This window comes from Cetorhinus maximus, chromosome 12 (assembly GCF_964194155.1).
Source record: "Cetorhinus maximus chromosome 12, sCetMax3.hap1.1, whole genome shotgun sequence".
Lineage (NCBI taxonomy): Eukaryota > Metazoa > Chordata > Chondrichthyes > Lamniformes > Cetorhinidae > Cetorhinus > Cetorhinus maximus.
This window is the reverse complement of record NC_135890.1, coordinates 5,951,096-5,972,480: the sequence shown is the minus strand read 5'-3', so window position 1 is coordinate 5,972,480 and position 21,385 is coordinate 5,951,096. Positions and strand designations below refer to the sequence as shown.

Sequence of the window (21,385 nt, the reverse complement as noted above, 5' to 3'; positions counted from 1 at the left end):
TGCCTACCTGAAAAATGGGAGAATTGCTGCTCATCAGCAAAAAGAAATTGCAACCGAGAAAGAAAATATTGCCTCCAACTTACTCTAATATTGAATCATCTTTGCTGAACTGATACAAGGAAATTAGAGCAACCAAATAGCCTGGTCTTGCTGTGAAAAGCAAATTAATTCACCATCAAATATAGAACTGACACTGTTTTTGCATTATAGGTTACCTGCTTCAAAAATAATCATACAATTAAGTGCAGGTCCAGGCATACGAAATAGGAGCGGGAGTAAGCCATTTGGCTCTTTGAGCCTGCTTTGTCATTCAGTAAGATTGTGGCTGATTTCTACTTCAACTCCACCTATCGCCACCATCCCCATATCCCTTAAGGAATAAGGAGAAACAAATGATATCCCTGCAGAAAAACTTGCCGACTGAAATTTTACCTCCATAAAGCCAAAGACATTTCTAATGCTGATGAAACTGATAGCCTTTCCAAAGCTGCACCTTTTGAGGAGTGGCTGTGTTACTTTGCCCAATGTATGGCATCACAAGGAAGATTGTGAAGCTTCATGGGCTCACAAAGTGCCTGCATTTAAATGCAATGGATTTTTAGAAATGTCCTACCAAACCTTTTTTTAATTCATTCATAGAACGTGGATGTCGCTGGCTAAGCCAGCATTTATTGCCCATCCCTAATTGCCCTTGAGAAAGTCTGCAATCCATGTGGTGTAGGCACACCCACAGTGTTGTTAGGGAGGGAGTTCCAGGATTTTGACCCAGCAACAGCGAAAGAATAGCGATATATTTCCAAGTCAGGATGATGAGTGACTTGGATGGAACTTCCAGGTGGTGGTGTTCCCATGTGTCTGCTGCCCTTGTCCTTCTAGATGGTAATGGTCATGTGTTGGGAGGTGCTGTCTAAGGAGCCTTGATGAGTTCTTGCAGTGCATCCCGTAGATGGCACACACTGCTGCTACTGTGCATCGGTGGTGGAGGGAATGAATGTTTGTGGATGGGGTGCCAATCAAGCGGGCTGCTTTGCCCTGGATGGTGTCAAGCTTCATAAGTGTTATTGGAACTGCACACATCCAGGCAAGTGGAGAGTATTCCATCACACTCCTGACTTATGTCTTGTAGATGGTGGAAAAGCTTTGAGGAGTCAGGAGGTGAGTTACTCGCCGCAGGGTTCCGAGCCTCTGACCTGCTCTTGTAGCCACATTATTTATATGGCTAGTCCAGTTCAGCTTCTGGTCAATGGTAACCCCCAGGATGTTGATAGTGGGGGATTCAGTGATGGTAATGCCATTGAATGTCAAGGGGCGATGGTTAGATTCTCTCCTGTTGGATACTAGTATGGCGCGAATGTTACTTGTTACTTGTCAGCCCAAGTCTAGATATGGTCCACATGTTGCTGTATTTGGACATGGACTGCTTCAGTATCTGAGGAGTCGCGAATGGTGCTGAACATTGTGCAATCATGAGCGAACATCCCCACTTCTGATCTTATGATGGAAGGAAGGTCATTGACGAAGCAGCTGAAGATGGTTGGGCCGAGGACACTACCCTGAGGAGCTCCTGTAGTCGTGGAACTGAGATGACTGACCTCTAACAACCACAACCATCTTCCTTTGTGCTGATATGACTCTAACCAGCGGTGAGTTTTCCCCCTGGTTCCCAATGACTCCAGTTTTCCTAGGGCTCCTTGATACTGCACTCAGTCAAATGCTGATGTCAAGGGCAATCACACTCACCTCACCACTGGAGTTCAGCCCTTTTGTCCATGTTTGAACCAAGGGTGTAATGAGGTCAGGAGCTGAGTGACCCTGGCGGAATCCAAACAGAGCATCACTGAGCAGGATATTGCTAAGTAAGTGCCGCTTGATAGTATTGTTGATGACCCCTTCCATTACTTTACTGATGATCGAGAGTAGATTGATGGGGCGGTCATTGGCTGGATTGGATTTGACCTGCTTTTTGTTTGCGTGACACCCCTAATGATTCAGCCAGTGGATGTTTACGATTTATGCTTTGAAACAGCACAAGAAATGTTTTCACTACAAAGTGATTGATATGCCCAACGATAATGTGCTGTTGTCATTGGATGTACTGCAGGCCGTCCACAAAATCTATTCTTCATACGGTGAGCTTAAAGTGGAATCCATTGCCAGCTGTTTTTGACGTTAACTAACGCCATAAGCGGACAAAGCAGCTGGAATTCCACATAGGGACAGCTGATTCTGAAACAAGAACCTCCTTTAAGTGCAAGTTCTTTGCCAGCACCATGAGTTTGGAAACCATTCTCGGTGCTTGTGAGGGAATCCTGATGTTTTGATTGCTCACCATGTAGAAATTATTGATGTTGCACTGGAGGGCGTTGCTGTTCAAGGAAGGAGCCCTTGTGAGTGGATCCAGCACACTGACAGAAATACAGACATCACTAACCGCACCACACCATGGAATCTTGTTGCTGGGGAAATTGCTGACAGCTACCTAGACATCCCAATTGAACTTGGCTGAAATAAATAGAATGGACATTTTATTGAATGAATCTGCTGTTGACAGGTAGCACACCACAATTCATGACCATCTTGTGATAATGACTGAACTTTGCAATACACAACAACTTGTACAATGTTTAAGTTTCAATCATCACCCTTCAATAATTGCTGTATTTATGTTTTTTGTGTTCTAGTATTTTGGGGTTTTACAGTGATAGATGAAAATATAAGCAGAAGTTGACTTCAGATTAAGTGAAATAGAGAAATGAAGCTATGTATTAACATGGATAGAGCTAGAGCTGATCATATTAGCTATTTACTTTGGGAGACAGTGACTAGAAACATGAACATCTTTAAAAAAAAATTGATGTCCATAAGGCGGAATAAAGTATTGCAATATTATGGGGAATTAGAAAAAATTAACGGATGCTTTGGAAGAGTCCCAGCAGAAGTAATTACAGCAGGTGGCTTTGAAAGTAAAATATAGATGAAGATATAGACTGAGCAAACTTGTTTTTAGGCTTCTAGGATCATGAAACTGTCACCTCTGGAATTTTGTTAGCTATGATTGGATAATTTGATATCTTGCTGTTCTGCAAGATTAGTTTCAAGACTTTTGACAAATGCGATGAAACTTTATCTTTTCAGAAGTTGTACTTAATTGAAATTTGTCCTCCTTGGAAAAATCCATAAATGAAATTCATAATTATATTTGATCTGCTAAAAGGACAGTTTTCAAGAATGAAATAATTAACACTGTGTATTTAAATTGTACTTCGATCAATCATTTGAAAAACAGGTCAAAAGTACATGACGATACTGGGAAACGTCTGCTGTCTGAAGAGTTAACAGTCAGTCAACTCCTTCATGTGCTGAGGGACAAGACTCTGAATTTGGAAAAGCTTGAACATGAGCTTCAATCTTCAAAGCAAAGGTAAAGGGTTTTGAGGGCTGTGTAGATGCCTCTATTAGAAACCCTTAAGTACTTAGCATTTTAATTCGGAGTTTCATCTAGTAAGTACTTTTGTGAATTGTGGATACAGAATGGACCACATTGGCTGAAATGCCCAAACTTAAGTTTATTCTTCAATTTGATTCAACCTTCTAACAGCTTGATTGATGGTACAATTGTGAAAACTGAAGCTGCATTTTGTATGACAGTTGACATACAGGGTGATCTAGGAAAAGATCATGCCATTTATTATTGGTCACTTGATAAATTGGAGTTTAATTCTAACAGAACCTGAAGTGCACTAAAGAGTTAAAAGTTGGGAACCTTTATCCACTTTTTTGGTAAATTCAGCTATAATTATAATTCTTGGTCTTGTACTTGGAAAAAGAAAAATATCATTTACATTCTTTTATCATTTGAGAGGAGCTTTCATTATGCTTCTTTGTGGTAACTAGTCACATAACTTGACAATATTTTTCAGGATTTCAGAGCTCGAGAAAGCTAGTGAAACAACTGAGGTTGCAACACAGACTGAGAAGAATGTAGCAGAGCAGCCTTCGTCCAATATGATACAGGAATTGTCATCCGAGACTCCGATGACTATTGTCAATGTAGAACAACAGAATACTGAAACAGCTGCTCCAGTAGAAGGATTGAATAGTCCGAACAAGCAGGTCAGTGCCTTATGACATTTGTTGCCGAAGTTTGTAAACCCGAAAACGGTTCCATGTTTGCTATGATGGGGAGTTATTTGTTTGTTTTAGAAACATAGGAACTGCTCGATGAGAAAAGACCAAGGTCCAACATCTACCACCCTGGTAGTTGCATGTTACGAGAATGAAGTTGTTGATTATCAATCTTTATCATTAGTCTTCAACAGACTCGAACATGAACTGAGGAAGTCGCAATGGTGGAAAGAAAGACTTGCATTTACATAGCTCCTTTAGTACCTTTCATGACCTCAGGACATCCCAAAGCAGCTTACAGAAGTATAGTGTATTACTGTAGTGTAGTGTAATACAGGAAAGGTGGTAGCCAATTTGCACACAGCAAGCTCCCACAAACTGAAAGGAAATATGTAACCAGCTAATCTGGTTAATTGTTGTTTGAAGGATTAATGTTGCACAGGATGTCAGGAGAACTCTGCTCTTATTTCAGTAGTACTGTGAGATCTTTTACGTCCACCTGAGAGGGCAGGTTGTGCCTTGGTTTAACATCCCATCTGAAAGTCAGAACCTGCAACAGTGTAGCACTCCCTCAAAATGGCAGTGAAATGCCAGTCTAGATTATATGTTAAATTCTCTAAAGTGGGACTTGAACCCACACAGGTCTGGCTCAGAGCCAAGGGTGCTACCATTGAGCCAAGGCTGATACTTGTATTGAAAGCTATAGATCCCATTGATTCCCCCAAAACATGCTACACTTACCCATGTGTCACATCACTCATACATTGTGTCCCAAAATAATGTTTTCTGTAAGAAATCTTAAATGATCTAATTGAATTCAAATGCAATCAATGTTATATGTTGCACAGATTTACCAAGCTCTGAAACACTGCGTCCATGGGTTAGGTTTGAATTTATCCCACTTTCAAATTCAGTCAAACAAAAATTCTTATTGAACGTTTATATAAATCAGATTTTGTTTCAGCGATTGCTCCATGTTGAATTTTATTCTTTGGGATCTAGCCACACCTACTTAAATGGCTGCTATGTAAGACACTGAATAAGGCTTTATATAGTGTTAGTCCGTTGTTTAGCTCTTTCCAGCATGTAAATCTAGCATTTCACTTTCCAGTCGTCTTGTCTGCATTGTGTCTGTTGTTTCCCTCAGTTACAGTACATTAAATACATTACCAAAATAATCAGTTGTTTGAAGAAAGTAAAGAAAACCTTTCTCTGCCAATAGGTGATGGTGATTATGCCAAGATTGGGTGTATTTGCTAAAATATGTACTAATGTTTTCACACCAGTGAATTAAAAGTTATTATTTAACAGTATAGAGGTATTGAATAACAGTGTCAGTCATCTAAACTATGATTGATAATGCACTGGGCAAGCAGCATTATAGCCTACTTAATAATGATTATAGAATTAGCTCCTTGGAGTAAGATGTTAATAAAATATATTTAATATCTAGAACATTATTCAATTCCATTACTGTATAAAGTTATCGGTCAAATTAATGGAATACTATTTGTACCTATCTGCAGTCTCCAAATGAAGTTGAAGCATTGAAGTCGCAAGTGATGTCATTAGTAAAAGACTTGCAGGAAGCCCAGATAAAGTTGGATGAAGCTGAAAACATGAAGAAGTCTCTTCAAGAGAGGTGAGAAATATGCTTGGATAATGGATAAGTAAATTGAATCTGGAGAAACTCTATATTTGTTCAAGGAAATAGATTTTGTTTTTAATGCTTAAGATATATTTCAGATTGTAAAGTTGAATCGAGAAGAGCTGCTGCAGACAATCCTAACAGCATTTTAAACTGAAATTCAATCGCTTGGCCTTGTAAAGGTATACATGGGTGCCATTGACACACTAATTCTGTACGTGATGATTTAATAACCTCTGATATTCCGCAAGAGTGGAGAACATCCTTCCTTCCAGGAAAGGAGGGGAAGTTGCCACTGGCTTCATTGAATAACCAACAATTTGTCATAAAATATCATATTGAAAGGGCTAGTATTAGTTCTGCATGGGTTGCTGACAAAGAACATAGATGCGCAGCTATGGTTCTTCCTATACCAGAGTAAACCTGGAAGTGAATCTCTCAGCCTTACAAGTCTATGTAAAGAAGCTTCTCTGCTCTCTGTTTCAAATCTCTTGCATGTAATTTTATATCTATGGTCCTTGTTCTAGACTCCTCACCTACTGGAAACCGTCTGTTTCTTCCCCCATCCAACATCATCTATATCATTCAAAACCATTTTTAATCTGGATTGCTATTCTTCCTTTAATTCCATTCCTTTAATCTTCTGTAATCTCTCATGTGGTGCCTTGACAAAGGTTTTCTTCAAGTCCAGTTGCACCAAACCCACTTTGTTTTCCCCATCTTTCTGCTGTCTCCTCAAAGAGTTGCAAGTTTTGCAATCATGTTTATCCCTTTTTGGAATCTGTGCTGGATGCTAGCTTCCACATTATCTAGATAAATATTAGTTTTATTTTTAATTAGAGACTACAGAATTTCCCCACTGCGGATGTTGAATGGCCTATAATGACCTAGATTAGCTGTGTCTCCCTATTTTTTTTATATATCATATACTACATTGGCCATTCTAAAGTCTTCTGGTGCACATCTGCACTCAGTCGATGAAATAAAACTTCTAGGGCCTCAGCAATTTCCTTCCTCGTCTCTTGTCAGACTCCTGCAATGTAACGGTTATATTAGACTCTGGTGTTTGTTTTCCTTTAGGCTAACTACATCTAAAACTAACGAAATCAATCTACATAAAAGTATCTATAAATGTTGCTTTTATCCACCTTAATATCGTTGACTTTTCTCTCCAGTGCATCAGTATTCACCTCCTCTCTGATTTCCTCATCATTAATAAAGACTGATGTGAAGCACTCATCAAAATACCTCTGCCAATTTTTGATAATTAAACCTCTCCTGACGGGTCCCACCTTACTTCACATTTCTCCTATAACTGACATACTTGTCAAATTTGAACAATAAATTCTCGAGAATGCTCAACAGGTCAAGCAGCATCTGCAGTAAAAGTGAATCAAGTGAAAGAGGCACTCGGGAATCCTGTCTGAGGAAATAGCAGAACTTGTAAAATATTGTTCCTTTTGATGCTTTTTTATTTTTTTTCTCATATTGTCTCATAGCTTTCCTTCCCCTGCTCTTAATCTTTTTTTCTTATTTTCTCATATTCTCCTATTGTTTTTGCATTATTATTGTCATGAAAGGCTCTTTTCTATATTAATTGGCTTGTAACCTCCTTATCCATAAATCCTGAAACCACATATAGTTCTCTTTCAATGGAACATACTTATTCTGTACTTTTCTAATAAGGAGGAAGGGCAAATTAGAGTATAGGTTAGCTAGTAACTCACCCTTAATATGACTGCAACCAACTTCCTTTCACATACATCTTAGTGTATTGTTATACAACAGCATTTGTAGATGCCTGGGAGCAGGTCAGCTCATGGTTAGAGAATGCTCCATGTGGAGTAATATTCAGTAAACATTACATTTTTTGTACATTTGGTGAACCATTGAAGGCAACCCATACGCTATTGTTTTTTAAAATTCATTTACGGTATGTCGGCATCGCTGGCTGGACCAGCTTTTATTGCCCATCCCCAGTTGCCCTTGAGAAGGTGGTGGTGAGCTGCCTTCTTGAACCACTGCAGTCCATGTGGTGTAGGTACACCCACAATGCTGTTCGGAAGGGAGTTCCAGGATTTTGACACAGCAACAGTGAATGAATGGCAATATATTTCCAAGCCAGGATGATGAGTTACTTGGAGGGGAACCTCCAGGTGGTGGTGTTCCCATCTATCTGCTGCCCTTGTCCTTTCAGGTGGTAGTGGTCATGGGTTTGCAAGGCGCTAAGGATCCTGGGTGAATTCCTGCAATGTATCTTCTAGATGGTACACTCTGCTGCTATTGTGCGTCGGTGGTGGAGGGAGTGAATGTTTGTGGATGTGGTGCCAATCAAGCAGGTTATTTTGTCCTGGACAGTGTCAAGCTTCTTCAGTGTTGTGGGAGCTGCACTCATCCAGGCAAGTGGAGCGTATTCCATCACACTCCTGACTTGTGCCTTGTAGATAGTTGACAGGCTTTGGGGAATCAGGAGATGAGCTACTCGTCGCACGATTCCTAGCTTCTGACCTGCTTTTGTAGCCACAGTATTTATATGGCTGTCCAGTTCAGTTTCTGGTCAATGGTAACCCCCAGGATTTTGATAGTGGGGGATTCAGTGATGGTAAAGCCATTGAACATCAAGAGGCAATGGTTGGATTCTCTCTTGTTGGAGATGGTCATTGCCTGATACTTGTGTGGCACTAATGTTACCATAAGACATAGGAGCAGAAATTAGGCCATTCGGCCCATCAAGTCTGCTCCGCCATTCAGTCATGGCTGATAAGTTTCTCAACCCCATTCTCCCCGTAACCTTTGACCCCCTTAGCAATGGCCTCCACAGCCTTCTGTGGCAATGAATTCCATAGATTCACCACTCTCTGGCTAAAGAAGTTTCTCCTCATCTCTGTTCTAAAAGGTCTTCCCTTTACTCTGAGGCTGTGCCCTCGGGTCCTAGTCTCTCCTACTAATGGAAACATCTTCGCCATGTCCCTTGCCACTTGTCAACCCAAGCCTGGATATTGTCCAGGTCTTGCTGCATTTGGACATGGACTGCTTCAGTATCTGAGGAGTCGCAAATGGTGCTTAACATTGTGCAATCATCAGCGAACATCCCCACTTCTGACCATATGATGGAAGGAAGGTCATTGATGAAGCAGCTGAAGATGATTGGACCTAGGACACTACACTGAGGAACTCCTGCAGTGATGTCCTAGAGCTGCGATGACTGACCTCCAACAACCACAACCATCTTCCTTTGTGCTAGGTATGACTCCAGCCAGCTGAGTGTTTTCTCCCTGATTCCCATTGACTCCAGTTTTGCTAGGACTCCTTGATGCCACACTCGGTCAAACACTGCCTTGATGTAAAAGGCAGTCACTCTCACCTCACCTCGGGAGTTCAGCTCTTTTGTCTATGTTTGAACCAAGGCTGTAATGAGTTCAGGAGCTGAGTGGCCCTGGCGGAACCCAAACTGGGCTTCAGTGAGCAGGGTATTGCTAAGCAAGTGCCACTTGATAGCAGTATTGATGATCCCTTCCGTTACTTCACTGATGATCGAGAGTAGACTGATGGGGCGGTAATTGGCCATGTTAGATTTGACCTGCTGTTTGTGTATAGGACATAACCTGGGCAATTTTTCGCATAGCTGTGTAGATGCCGTGTTGTAGCTGTACTGGAACAGCTTGGCTAGGGGCACGGTAAGTTCTGGGGCACAAGTCTTCAGTACTATTGCCGGAGTATTGTCAGGGCCCATAGCCTTTGTAGTATCCAGTGCCTTCAGCTGTTTCTTGATATCACGTGGAGTGAATCGAATTTGCTGAAGACTGGCATCTGTGATGCTGGCAACCTCTGGAGGAGGCCGAGCTGGATCATCCACTCGGACTTCTGGCTGAAGATTGTTGCGAATGTGTCAGCCTTTTCTTTTTTGCACTGATGTGCTGGGCTCCTCCATCATTGAGGATGGGGATATTTGTGGAGCCTCCTCCTCCAGTGAGGTGTTTAATTGTCCACCACCATTCATGACTGGATGTGGCAGGACAGCAAAGCTTAGATCTGATCCTTTGGTTGTGGGATTGCTTAGCTCTGTCTATCACTTGCTGCTTATGCTATTTGGCACGCAAGTAGTCCTGTGTTATAGCTTCACCAGATTGACACCTCATTTTTAGGTATGCCTGATGCTGTTCCTGGCATGTCCTCCTGCACTCTTCATTGAACCAGGGTTGATCCTGTGGCTTGATGGTAATGGTAGAGTGGGGGATGTGCCAGGCCATGAGGTTACAGATTGTGTTTGATACTGGCTAAAGGAGGTGCTAGTGATGGCATTAAGGTCAGAGAGCAGAATATGATAATGGAAGGACAAGGGTGAGCACTCTGGAAAGCCTCCAGTTTGCATCAGGCTTCACTGGAACACTGCAGCAGGCCAAGGACGGACTTGTGGGCATGACAGCAGGATGTGGTGTTGAAATGGCAAGCGACAGGAAGGTTTGAGTCATGCTTGCGGACAGACTTGTTCATGTTGTTCTTTCTAGACTGCTTACCCTTGTCCTGCCATTATCATTTTCTGCTCTCTGACCTTAATGCCACCACTAGCACCTCCTTTAGCCAGTATCACTGTCATTTACACTCCTTTGTCCTTTTGTCCATGACATCTTTTGCAATCTCTCCTTTGCCTCCACCTATCACTAGCCTTCTATCCAGCTTCACCCGCTCCACCCCCCTTAAACAGTATAAATTTCATTACATTTTACTTCTCTTTAGCTCTGAAGAAGAGTCAAAAGGACTCAAAACGTTAACTCCGTTTTTTATTCTCCACAGATGCTGTTAGACCTGCTGAGTTTTTCCTGCGTTTTCTGTTTTTGTTTCAGATTTCCAGCATCCGCAGTATTTTGCTTTTATCATATTGGAATACCAACCTGCTGCATCACTTCACTGGCATAAAATAAATCCTCAATCATTCACCCACAACATTCAAAACAGAATATTCCTGAAACCCTTCTTGGGAAAATCACCTGGGATACTCTCACTTGAGGAAATCGTACTTTGTGTTTTCTCCAGTTAGCAACAGTTCTCACTAATTTTCCGAAACCAAAACAAGTTCACAATCATATAAGATAGGAACATTCAACAGTGTTGGCAAGAACCTGTGCCAATGATCTCTTGTTCTTTTATGTTGCTGTTCTCAACAGGATGTATGGCTTGCTCACAATGTTGCCTGAATGCTACCTCTTAAGTATGATTTACATGTGGGAATGGCTATTCCAAAGAAGTAGTTACATTTTAAACAAAGACAAAAAGTGCTGGAAAAACTCAGCAGGTCTGACAGCATCTGTGGAGATAAACGTTTCGAGTCTGTATGACTCTTCTTCATAACTAGAGAGAACTAAAAATATGGTGAAATATATACTGTTTAGGGGGGTGGGACAGGTGAAGCTGGATAGAAGGCCAGTGATAGACGGAGGCACTGGAGAGATTGCAAAAGATGTCATAAACTAAAGGTTGAAGGGGTGTTGATGGTGGTGATACTGGCTAAAGGAGGTGCTCATGGTGACATTAAGAGTAGAAAGCAGGATGAGCAAATGACAGATGGCCCTAGTGGGGGTGCAGTGGGGGGAGGGGTGGGGGGAAGGGACGGTGCGGGGAAAAAAGATCGAAATAAAAACAATAAAAATGGGAATAAATTTAAAAAATAATAATCAAAATAGGTGGGAAGAAATATATATATATATGAAAATTTAAAAATAAATATTTGAAAAAAGGGGATCAAAAAGGGGGTGGGGATGGAGAAGAGAGTGCATGGTCTGAAGTTGTTGAACTCATTGTTAAGTCCGGAAGGCTGTGAAGTGCCTGATGTTGCTGTTCCTCCAGTTTGCGTTGAGCATCACTGGAACATTGCAGCAGGCCAAGGACAGACATGTGGGCATGAGAGCAGGGCGGTGTGTTAAAATGGCAAGCAACAGGAAAGTCTGGGTCATGCTTGCGGTAAGACCAAAGGTGTTCCGCAAAGTGGTCACCCAGTCTGCGTTTGGTTTCTCCAATGTAGAGGAAACTGCATTGGGAGCAGCGAATGCAGTAGACTAAATTGAGGGAAGTGCAAGTGAAGTGCTGCTTCACTTGAAAGGAGTGTTTGGGCCCTTGGATGGTGAGGAGGGGGGAATTAAAGGGGCAGGTGATGCACCCTCTGCGATTGCATGAGAAGGTGCTGTGGGAGGGGGTTGAGGTGTTGGGGGTGATGGAGGAGTGGACCAGAGTGTCCTGGAGGGAACAATCCCTACAGAATGCTGACGGGGGCAGGTGGGTTGAGGGGAAGATGTGTGTTATGGATGTATCATGCTGGAGTTGGTGGAAATGGCAGAGGATGATCCTTTGAATGCAGAGGCTGGTGGGGTGAAAAGTAAGGACAAGGGGGACCCTATCATGGTTCTGGGAGGGAGAGGAAAGTGTGAGGGCAGAGGCGCGGGAGATGGGTCGGACACGGCTTGCGGGCCCTGTCAACCACCGTGGGTAGGAAACCGCGGTGAAGGAGGACATGTCAGAAGCACTGTTTTAGAAAGTGGCATCATTGGAACAGATGCGACAGAGGCGAAGGAACTAAGAGAATAGAATGGAGTCCTTACAGGAAGCAGGGTGTGAGGAGTTGTAGTTGAGGTAGCTGTGGGAGTCGTTGGGCTTGTAATGAATATTGATGGACAGTCTATCACCAGAAATTGAGATAGAGAGGTCAAGGAAGGGAAGGGAAGTGTCAGTGATGGAGCATGTCAAAATGATGGAGGGGTGGAAATTGGAAGCAAAATTAATAAATTTTTCCAGGTCCAGACGAGAGCATGAAGCAGCACCGAAGCAATTATCGATGTACCTAAAAAAGAGTTGTGGGAGGGGGCCTGTGTAGGACTGGAGCAAGGAATGTTCCACATACCCCATAAAAAGACCGGCATAACTGGGGCCCATGCGGGTACCCATAGCCACACCGTTTATTTGGAGGAAGTGAGGCGAGTTTAAGGAGAAATTGTTCAGTGAGAGAACAAGTTCAGCCAGACGGAGGAGTGGTGGTGGATGGGGATTGTTTGGGCCTCTGTTCAAGGAAGAAGCGGAGAGCCCTCAGACCATCCTGGTTGGGGATGGAGGTGTAGAGGGATTGGACGTCCATGGTGAAGAGAAGGCGGTTGGGGCCAGGGAACTGGAAATTGTTGACATGTATGTCATCAGAGGAATCGTGGATGTAGGTGGGAAGAGACTGGACAAGTTGGGAGAGAACGGAGTCAAGATAGGAAGAAGTGAGTTCCCTGGGGCAGGAACAGGCTGACACGATCGGTCTACCGGGACAGTCCTGTTTGTGGATTTTGGGGAGGAGGGTTGTCCGAGGTAGGGAGACTGAATTTGGAAACTGTGGAGGGAAGATCTTCAGAAGAGATGAGGTCAGTGACTGTCCTGGAAACAATGGCTTGATGTTCAGTGTTGGGGTCATGGTCCAGGGGGAGGTAGGAGGAAGTGTCTGCGAGTTGGCGCTCAGCCTCTGCGAGGTAGAGGTCAGTACGCCAGACAACAACAGCACCACCCTTGTCGGCAGGTTTGATAACAAAGTCAGGGTTGGACCTGAGAGAACGGAGTTCTCTTGTTACATTTTAAAATGTTACGTGAATCTTATGGGAAACAACTAGAATATAAGTATTAAAAATGATTTTACTGGAGCTAAGAGAAAACAGCAACATTTTAGAATGTTCTCCTCTCTCTTGTATGGTTCCACTCTATAAATGCCCTCCCAGATGTATGGTCTTAAACAACAAAATGTTTCAGAAGTTATGCATGTGCTTCTGATACCAGCATAACATTTTGATGGACAGAATCTGTCAAACTGGTTTTAAGAATGTAAAAGTTTGGCCCAACCCCTTTTAGGCTTAAGAATTTGCATAGTTTCATTTTTGTTTCCAATACAATTTGACCAATTTTTGTGGTTGGTACAGGAAAAGCATTAACGGTAGTGTAACAAAATTATTAACTGCTTGATCTCTTTCAGATGTCTGGATTTGGAACAAAAGCTGGCTAACAGCCAGGTGGTTGTGGAGGAGACAAGGCAACTCAAGTTTTCCAATGAAAAGCTGAAGTTGCAAGTGGAAAGCTTACAATCAGAACAACAAATTGACCAGATGAAATTAGCTGACGATAAATTGAAATTAACAGAAGAAAAGTAAGTTTTTTTTTAAATGGTAGGTTTACACTTCTCACAAAGCTGCAGCAGAAATTTAGCTGATCTTGAACCTTTGGTTAACATCATGAGAGAATGCTTTCTTGCAATTGTCCAATAGGGTTGAAGTTTTTGCTCTGGGTTGGAGAGGAACTTGCAGTGGGAGGGGGAAGATCCAGTTGTCATGGTCTACATGGGTACCATTGACATAGATTGGACTAGGAAAGAGATTCTGCTTAGGGATTATAAGAATCAGAGGGCTGAATTAAAAAGCAGAACCTCAAAGGTAATAATCTCTGGATTACTTCCTGAGCAAATTGGCATAGGGTAAATAAATTTAGAGAGATGAATGTGTGGCTCATGATATGGGAGAAATGGGCTTCAATTCATGGGCACTGGCACCAGTACTGGGGAAAGTGGAAACTGCACCGTAGGAATGGGCTTCAGCTAAACGGTGCTGGGGCCAGTGTTGTGACAAGTCATATCATTTGGGTGATAGAGAGGGCTTTAAACTAAGTAGTTGGGGGAAGGAATCATGTGAAAGAAGATGTGGGAAATCAGAGGAAAACAATGAGGTAAGAGAGCAGGGTAATAGAAGTTATTTTCTAAATTTATTCCCTTTGAATATTTTTGTGAATAAATGTTTAAATAGTAAAAATAGAACTAACTAATACCTATATAAAAACAGAAAATACTGGAAAAACTCAGCAGGTCTGACAGCATCTGCGGAGAGAGAAACAGAGTTAATGTTTCGAGTCCTTATGACTCGCCTTCAGAGCTAAAGAGAAGTAGAAATGTGATGGAATTCATACTGTTTAAGGGTGTGGAGCAGGTAAAGCAGAATAGAAGGTCAGCGATAGGTGGTGGAGCAGCACTTTAAGGTAGGTATTCCTGGAAGAGAAGTAGCAGTGAATTAAACACTTAAGATAAAAGCAAAATACTGCGGATGCTGGAAATCTGAAATAAAAACAGAAAATGCTGATAAAACTCAGCAGGCTAACATTAACTCTGTTTCTCTCTCCACAGATGCTGTCAGACCTGCTGAGTTTTTTCAGCATCTTCTGTTTTTATTTTAGTATTATCCGCAGTATTTTGCTTTTATCTTAATACTTCGTTTAATAATTTCTTATTTTGATTATATCTAAACAGAAGAAAGCTCACACAGATCCAAGCAGCCTATGATAATTTGTTTGAAGATTACAATGACCTTATGAGGGTTAAGGAAGAAATGAAAGTTGAAGAGGTATGTTCATTATTTGGGAAATGTAACTTTGGAATTTTTAGTGCTATGTGTTTTTTAAAAAGTCAGCACTTCTATCTTTCCATTTCCACAACTGTTCGCTCAAACATTTGGTATTTTCAACTGTACATAGGCTGTAAACAATTAATTTTGAAGTCCTGACATGAGTGCATCATCCCAGAGTATGCTGTCAGTGTAAATGTCTACTATTGAAGTTCCTGTATCAACTGCATGATTGCTTAGCAGTGCTAAAATCTAACCAGGTTTAGATTTATTTGATATCATCCAGTTGACTGAACATAGAAACTAACTTGTGTTGCTCATGACCTTCATTAATTCTCCTGTTAGGATGCTACTGCATACAGTGATGGTTAAATGTCTTCAGTCTGATTTACTCTTTAACATATGATTTATGCTCATCAGTTCTGACCAGAGTAACTTTGCACTTTTTGCAGTTAGTGTGTCAGCCTTAAGTGTGTTCAGGTGTGGGTTAATGAGTGTAGCATGAAACTCTGTTTTAGGCAGCGTGTGGGAGCACTCATGCATGATGCCTCAAAATGGTGGAGTACAGCTTTGTTTTCCCTAAATCTGCCTACGTTGCTGATCTTGGCTTTGCTGCTGAGCACAGAGCAGAAAGAAAGAATTTTAGAGGGTGGGTGGGTGGGTGGAGGGGGCTTCCATCCAGATGCTCTTGAATGTTTCTTCCCGTTGCCTGGCTAGGAACAGCATTGACTGTCCTGAATATTGAAGTGCATAACTTGGGAAGGAATCGCATCCATAGCCTGGGAGTGGAATGTCAATCCTATTTTCTCAGATGCAGATAGCATGTGATGTAAGGATGGCACTGGGAGAAAATGTGTAAGCACCTTCATAGAAGCAACATGACAGAAATATATCCCAATGAGGAAGAAAGATGGTAAGAGGGGGAAAAAGCATCCATGGCTAAGCAAGGAAGTTAAAGATAACAAAGCAAAACTAAGGCATACCAAATTGCAACGGTCAGTGGCAGACTGGAAGATTGGGAAACTTTAAAGGGTTACTAAAAAAATAATAATAAGAGCAAAGGTAAATTATGAAAGAAAACTAGCGCAAAATGTAAAAACTGATAGCAAAAGCTTCTACAAGTATATAAAAGGAAAGAGAGTCACTAAAGTGAATGTTGGTCCCTTGGAGGATGAGACTGGGGAGTTAATAGTGGGGAACGCAGAAATGGCAGAGACGCTTAATCAATAGTTTGCCTTCGTTTTCACAGTGGAGGACACTAGCACCACCCCAATAGTAACAGGTAGTGCAGAGATTATATAGAGAAGGAGGAACTTAGAACAATCACCATCACTAGACAAAAAGTACTGAGCAAACTATTGGGATTAAAGGGTGACAAGTCCCCAGGACCTGATGGCTTACATCCCAGGGTCTCAAAGGAAGTGGCAGCGGAGATAGTGGATGCATTGGCTATAATATTCCAAAATTCCACGGATTCTGGAGGTTCCAGTGGATTGGAAAAATGCTAATATAACGCTCTAATTCAAAAAGGGGGTTTGGCAGAAAGTAGGAAACTATAGACCAGTTAGTTTAATGTCTGTCATTGGGAAACTGTTGGAATCCATTATTAAGGAAGTAGTAATGGGGCATTTGGAAAGTCAAAATGCAATCCATCAGAGTCAGCATGGTTTTATGAAGAATAAATCGTGTTTGACTATTTTGCTAGAGTTCTTTGAAGATGTGACAAGCAAAGTGGATAATGGGGATCCTGTAGATGTAGTATATCTGGACTTCCAGAAGGCCTTTGATAAGGTGGCACACAAAAGATTAATACACAAGATAAGATCACACGGAGTTAGGGGTAATATATTAGCTTGGATAGAGGATTGGCTAACCAACAGAAAGCAGAGAGTCGGGATAAATGGGTCTTTTTCTGGATGGCAAGCTGTAACTAGTGGGGTGCCACAGGGTTCGGTCCTTGGGCCCCAACTATTTACAATCTATATTAATGACTTAGATTCAGGGATAGAAGTTACTATAGCTAAATTTGCAGATGACACCAAAATAGGTGGGAAAGTAAGTTGCAATGAAGAAATAAGAAATTTACCAATGGATATGGATAGGTTAGGTGAATGGGCCAAAATTTGGCAGATGGAGTTAAACGGTGATAAGTGTGAGGCTATCCATTTTGGTTGGAAGAATAAAAAGGCGACTTATTATTTAAATGGAGAGAAACTTCAGAATGCTTCAGTGCAGAGGGATCTGGGTGTCCTCTTGCATGAATCGCTGAAAGCTAGTATGCAGGTACAGCAGGTAATAAGGAAGGCACACGGAATTTTGGCATTTATTGCTAAAGGAATAGAGTATAAAAATAAGGAAGTGTTGTTGCAACTGTACAAGGCATTGGTGAGACCGCACCTCAAGTACTGTGCACAGTTTTGGTCCCCTTACTTGAGGAAGGATGTAGTTGCACTGGAGGCGGTTCAGAGGAGGTTCACTAGATTGATTCCAGAGATGCGGGGCTTGTCTTATGAGGAGAGATTGAGCAGTTTAGGCCTATACTCGCTAGAGTTTAGAAGGATGAGAGGAGATCTAATTGAGGTATATAAGATGCTAAAGGGGATAGACAAAGTAGACGTGGAGCGGATGTTTCCTCTTGTGGGGCATTCTAGAAGGAGAGGCCATAGTTTTAGGCTAAGGGGTGGTAAATTTAAATCAGAGATGAGGAGGAATTACTTTTCTCAAAGGGTCGTGAATCTGTGGAATTCACTACCTCAGAGTACAGTGGATGCCAGGACGCTGAATAAATTTAAGGAGGGGATAGACGGATTTTTAATTAGTAACAGGTTGAAAGGTTATGGGGAGAGGGTGGGAAATTGGAGTTGAGGCCGAAATGAGATCAGCCATGAACGTAATGAATGGCGGGGCAGGCTCGAGAGGCTGAATTGCCTACTCCTGCTCCTGGTTCTTATGTTCTTATGACTCTTCTTCGGAAACCAAAGTTTCTAGTTCTGAAGAACAGTCATGTTGGGCTCTAAACGTTAAATCTGTTCTGTAGTGGTATTGTCATTGGACTAGTAATCCAGTGGACTGGTAATCCAGGGACCCAGGGTGATGCTCTGACGACACGGGTTCGAATCCCACCACGGCAGATTGTGGAATTTGAATTCAGTAAAAAGCTGGAATTAAAAATCTAATGACCATTGAACCATTGTCGACTGTTGTAAAAACCCATCTGGTTCACTAATGCCCTTTAGGGAAGGAAATCTGCCGTCCTCACCTGGTCTGGCCTACATGTGACTCCAGAACCACAGTAATGTGATTGACTCTTAAGTGCCCTCTGTAATGGCCTAGTAAGCCAATCAGTTGTATCAAACCACTGCAAAGTCACAAAAAGGAGTGAAACCAGTTGTACCGCCCGGCATCAGCCTAGGCTCTGTAAACAACAATGGCAAACCCAGCCCTGTCGACCCTGCAAAGTCCTCCTTACTAACATCTGGGGGCTTGTGCCAAAATTGGGAGAGCTGTCTCACAGACTGGTCAAGCAACAGCTTGACATAGTCATCCTCATGGAATCATACCTTACAGATCATATCCCAGACACCACATCGCCATCCCTGGGTACGTCCTGTCCCACCGACAGGACAGACCCAGCAGAGGTGGCAGCACAGTGGTATACAGTCAGGAGGGAGTTGCCCTGGGAGTCCTCAACATCAACTCCAGCCCCAATAAGTCTCATGGTGTCAGGTCAAACATGGGCAAGGAAACCTTCTGTTGATTATCACATACCACCCCCTCTCAGCTGATGAATCAGTACTCCTCCATGTTGAACACCATTTGGAGGAAGCACTCAGGGTAGCAAGGGTGCAGAATGTACTCTGGGTGGGGGCTTCAATGCTTGTTGCACCACCACAGAGCAAGCTGGCCACGTCCTAAAGGACATAGGAGGCAAGGGAACCAACAAGAGGGAAAAACATATTTGATCTCATCCTCACCAACCTGCCGGCCTCCATGACAGCATCAGTAGGAGTGACTACTGCACGGTCCTTGTGAAGACAGTTTCATCTTTACATTGAAGATACCCTCCGTCGTGTTGCATGGCACTATCACCGTGCTAAATGGGATAGATTTCAAACAGATCTAGCAACTCAAGACTGGGCAAACATGAGGAGCTGTGGGCTCTCAGCAGCAGCAGAATTGTACTCGAACACAATCTGTAACCTCATGGCCCGGCATATCCCCCACTCTACCATTACCGCTAAACCAGGGGATCGACCCTGGTTCAATGAAGAGTGCAGGACGGCATGCAAGGGGCAGCACCAGGCACACCTAAAAATGAGGTGTCAACCTGGTAAAGCTACAACACAGGGCTACTTGTGTGCCAAACAGCATAAGCAGCAAGTGATAGACAGAACTAAGCAATTCCACAACCAACAGATCAGATCTAAGCTCTGCAGTCCTGCCACATCTAGCCGTGAATGGTGATGGACAATTAAACAACTCACTGGAGGAGGAGGCTCCACAAATATCCCCATCCTCAATGGTGGAGGAGCCCAGCACATCAGTGCAAAAGATAAGGCTGAAGCATTTGCAACAATCTTCAGCCCGAAGTACCAAGTGGATGATCCATTTCGGACTCCTCCAGAGGTCCCCAGCATCACAGATGCCAGTTTTCAGCCAATTCAATTCACTCCACGTGATATCAAGAAATGGCTGAAGGCACTGGATGCTGCAAAGGCTATGGGCCCTGACAATATAGACTCATAGACGCTTACAACACAAGAAAGCTGCCATTCGGCCCATCGTGTCCATGCTGGTCAACAAAGATCTGACTACACTAATCCCATTTTCCAGCGTTTGACCCATAGCCCTGGAGGCTATGGCAACGCAAGTGAATATCTAAATACTTCTTAAATGTTACGAGGGTTTCTGACTCAACTACCCTTTCAAGCAGTGAGTTCCAGACTCTCACCACCCTCTGGGTGAAAGAATTTCTCCTCAATTCCCCTCTTAGCCTTCTACCTCTTACCTTAAATCTATGTCGCCTGGTTATTGACCCCTCTACTAATGGAAAAAGTGCCTTCCTATCCACCCTCATAATCTTATACACCTCCAATAGGTTCCCCTCTCAACCTTTGGTGCTTCAAGGAAAACAACCCCAGCCTATCCAATCTTTCCTCATAGCTCAGAACCTCCAGCCCAGGCAGCATCCTGGTAAATCTCCTCTGCAATCATATCCTTCCTATAATGTGGTGACCAGAACTGCACGCAGTATTCCAGTTGTGACTTAACCAGCTCAGTTCGAGCATAACCTCCCTGCTCTTGTATTTTATGCCTCGACTAATAAAGGCAAGTATCCCACATGCCTTCTTAACTACCTCATCTACCTGGCCTGCTATCTGTGAATATGTGCACCAAAGTCCCTCTGATCTTCAGTCCTTTCCAGAGTCCAATCATTCATAGTGTAATCCCTTGCTTTGTTAGCCCTCCCCAAGTGCATTACCTCACACTTTTCAGAGTTGAATTCCATTTGCCACTGCTCTGCCCACCTGACCAGTCCATTGATATCCTCCTGCAGTTTACGGCTATCCTTCTCACTATTTATCATCCTACCAATTTTTGTGTCATCTGTGAACTTCTTGATCATACCCCTTACATTTAAGACCAAATTATTTATGTACACCACAAACAGCAAGGGCCCCAGCACTGAGCCCTGCGGAACCCCACTGGAAACAGACTTCCATTCAATCAAATTTGTCAAACATAACCTTCCCTTAACAAATCCATGCTGGCTATCCCTGATTAATCCATGTCTCTCCAAGTGCAGAATTCTCTCATAATTCTTTCTAGAAACTTCCCCACCACCAAGGTTAGACTGACTGGCTTGTAATTTCCTGGTCTATTCCTTCCTTTTTTAATAATGGAACAATGTTAGCAGTCCTCTGGCACCTCACCTGTGGCCAGAGAGGATTTGAAAAATTACTGCCAGGGCCCCTGATATCTCTTCCCTTGCCTCCCTCAACAGCCGGGGTTACATTTCATCCAGGCCTGCGGATTTATCCACTTTTAAGGCCACTAAACCCACTAGTACCTCCTCTCTCTCTATATTAATTTACTCTAATATTTCACAGTCCTGCACCCTGATGTCAATACCTACGTTGTCCTTTCCATTGTGAAGACCAATGCAATGTATTAATTGAGGACTGTACCCACGTCTTCCGGGTTCACACAC

At 42.7% G+C, this 21,385-nt stretch overlaps 1 protein-coding gene across 1 annotated transcript in view; it reads left to right on the top strand.

Moving 5' to 3' along the window:
• The window catches only part of optn (optineurin), a 57,510-nt gene that overhangs the window by 18,173 nt on the left and 17,952 nt on the right, over nucleotides 1-21,385 (top strand). Inside the window, exons 6-10 of the mRNA XM_078552953.1 lie at nucleotides 3,287-3,421; nucleotides 3,921-4,113; nucleotides 5,652-5,767; nucleotides 13,764-13,934; nucleotides 15,081-15,174. Coding sequence (XP_078409079.1) covers nucleotides 3,287-3,421; nucleotides 3,921-4,113; nucleotides 5,652-5,767; nucleotides 13,764-13,934; nucleotides 15,081-15,174 — 709 coding nt within the window. The remainder of the gene's footprint in view (nucleotides 1-3,286; nucleotides 3,422-3,920; nucleotides 4,114-5,651; nucleotides 5,768-13,763; nucleotides 13,935-15,080; nucleotides 15,175-21,385) is intronic.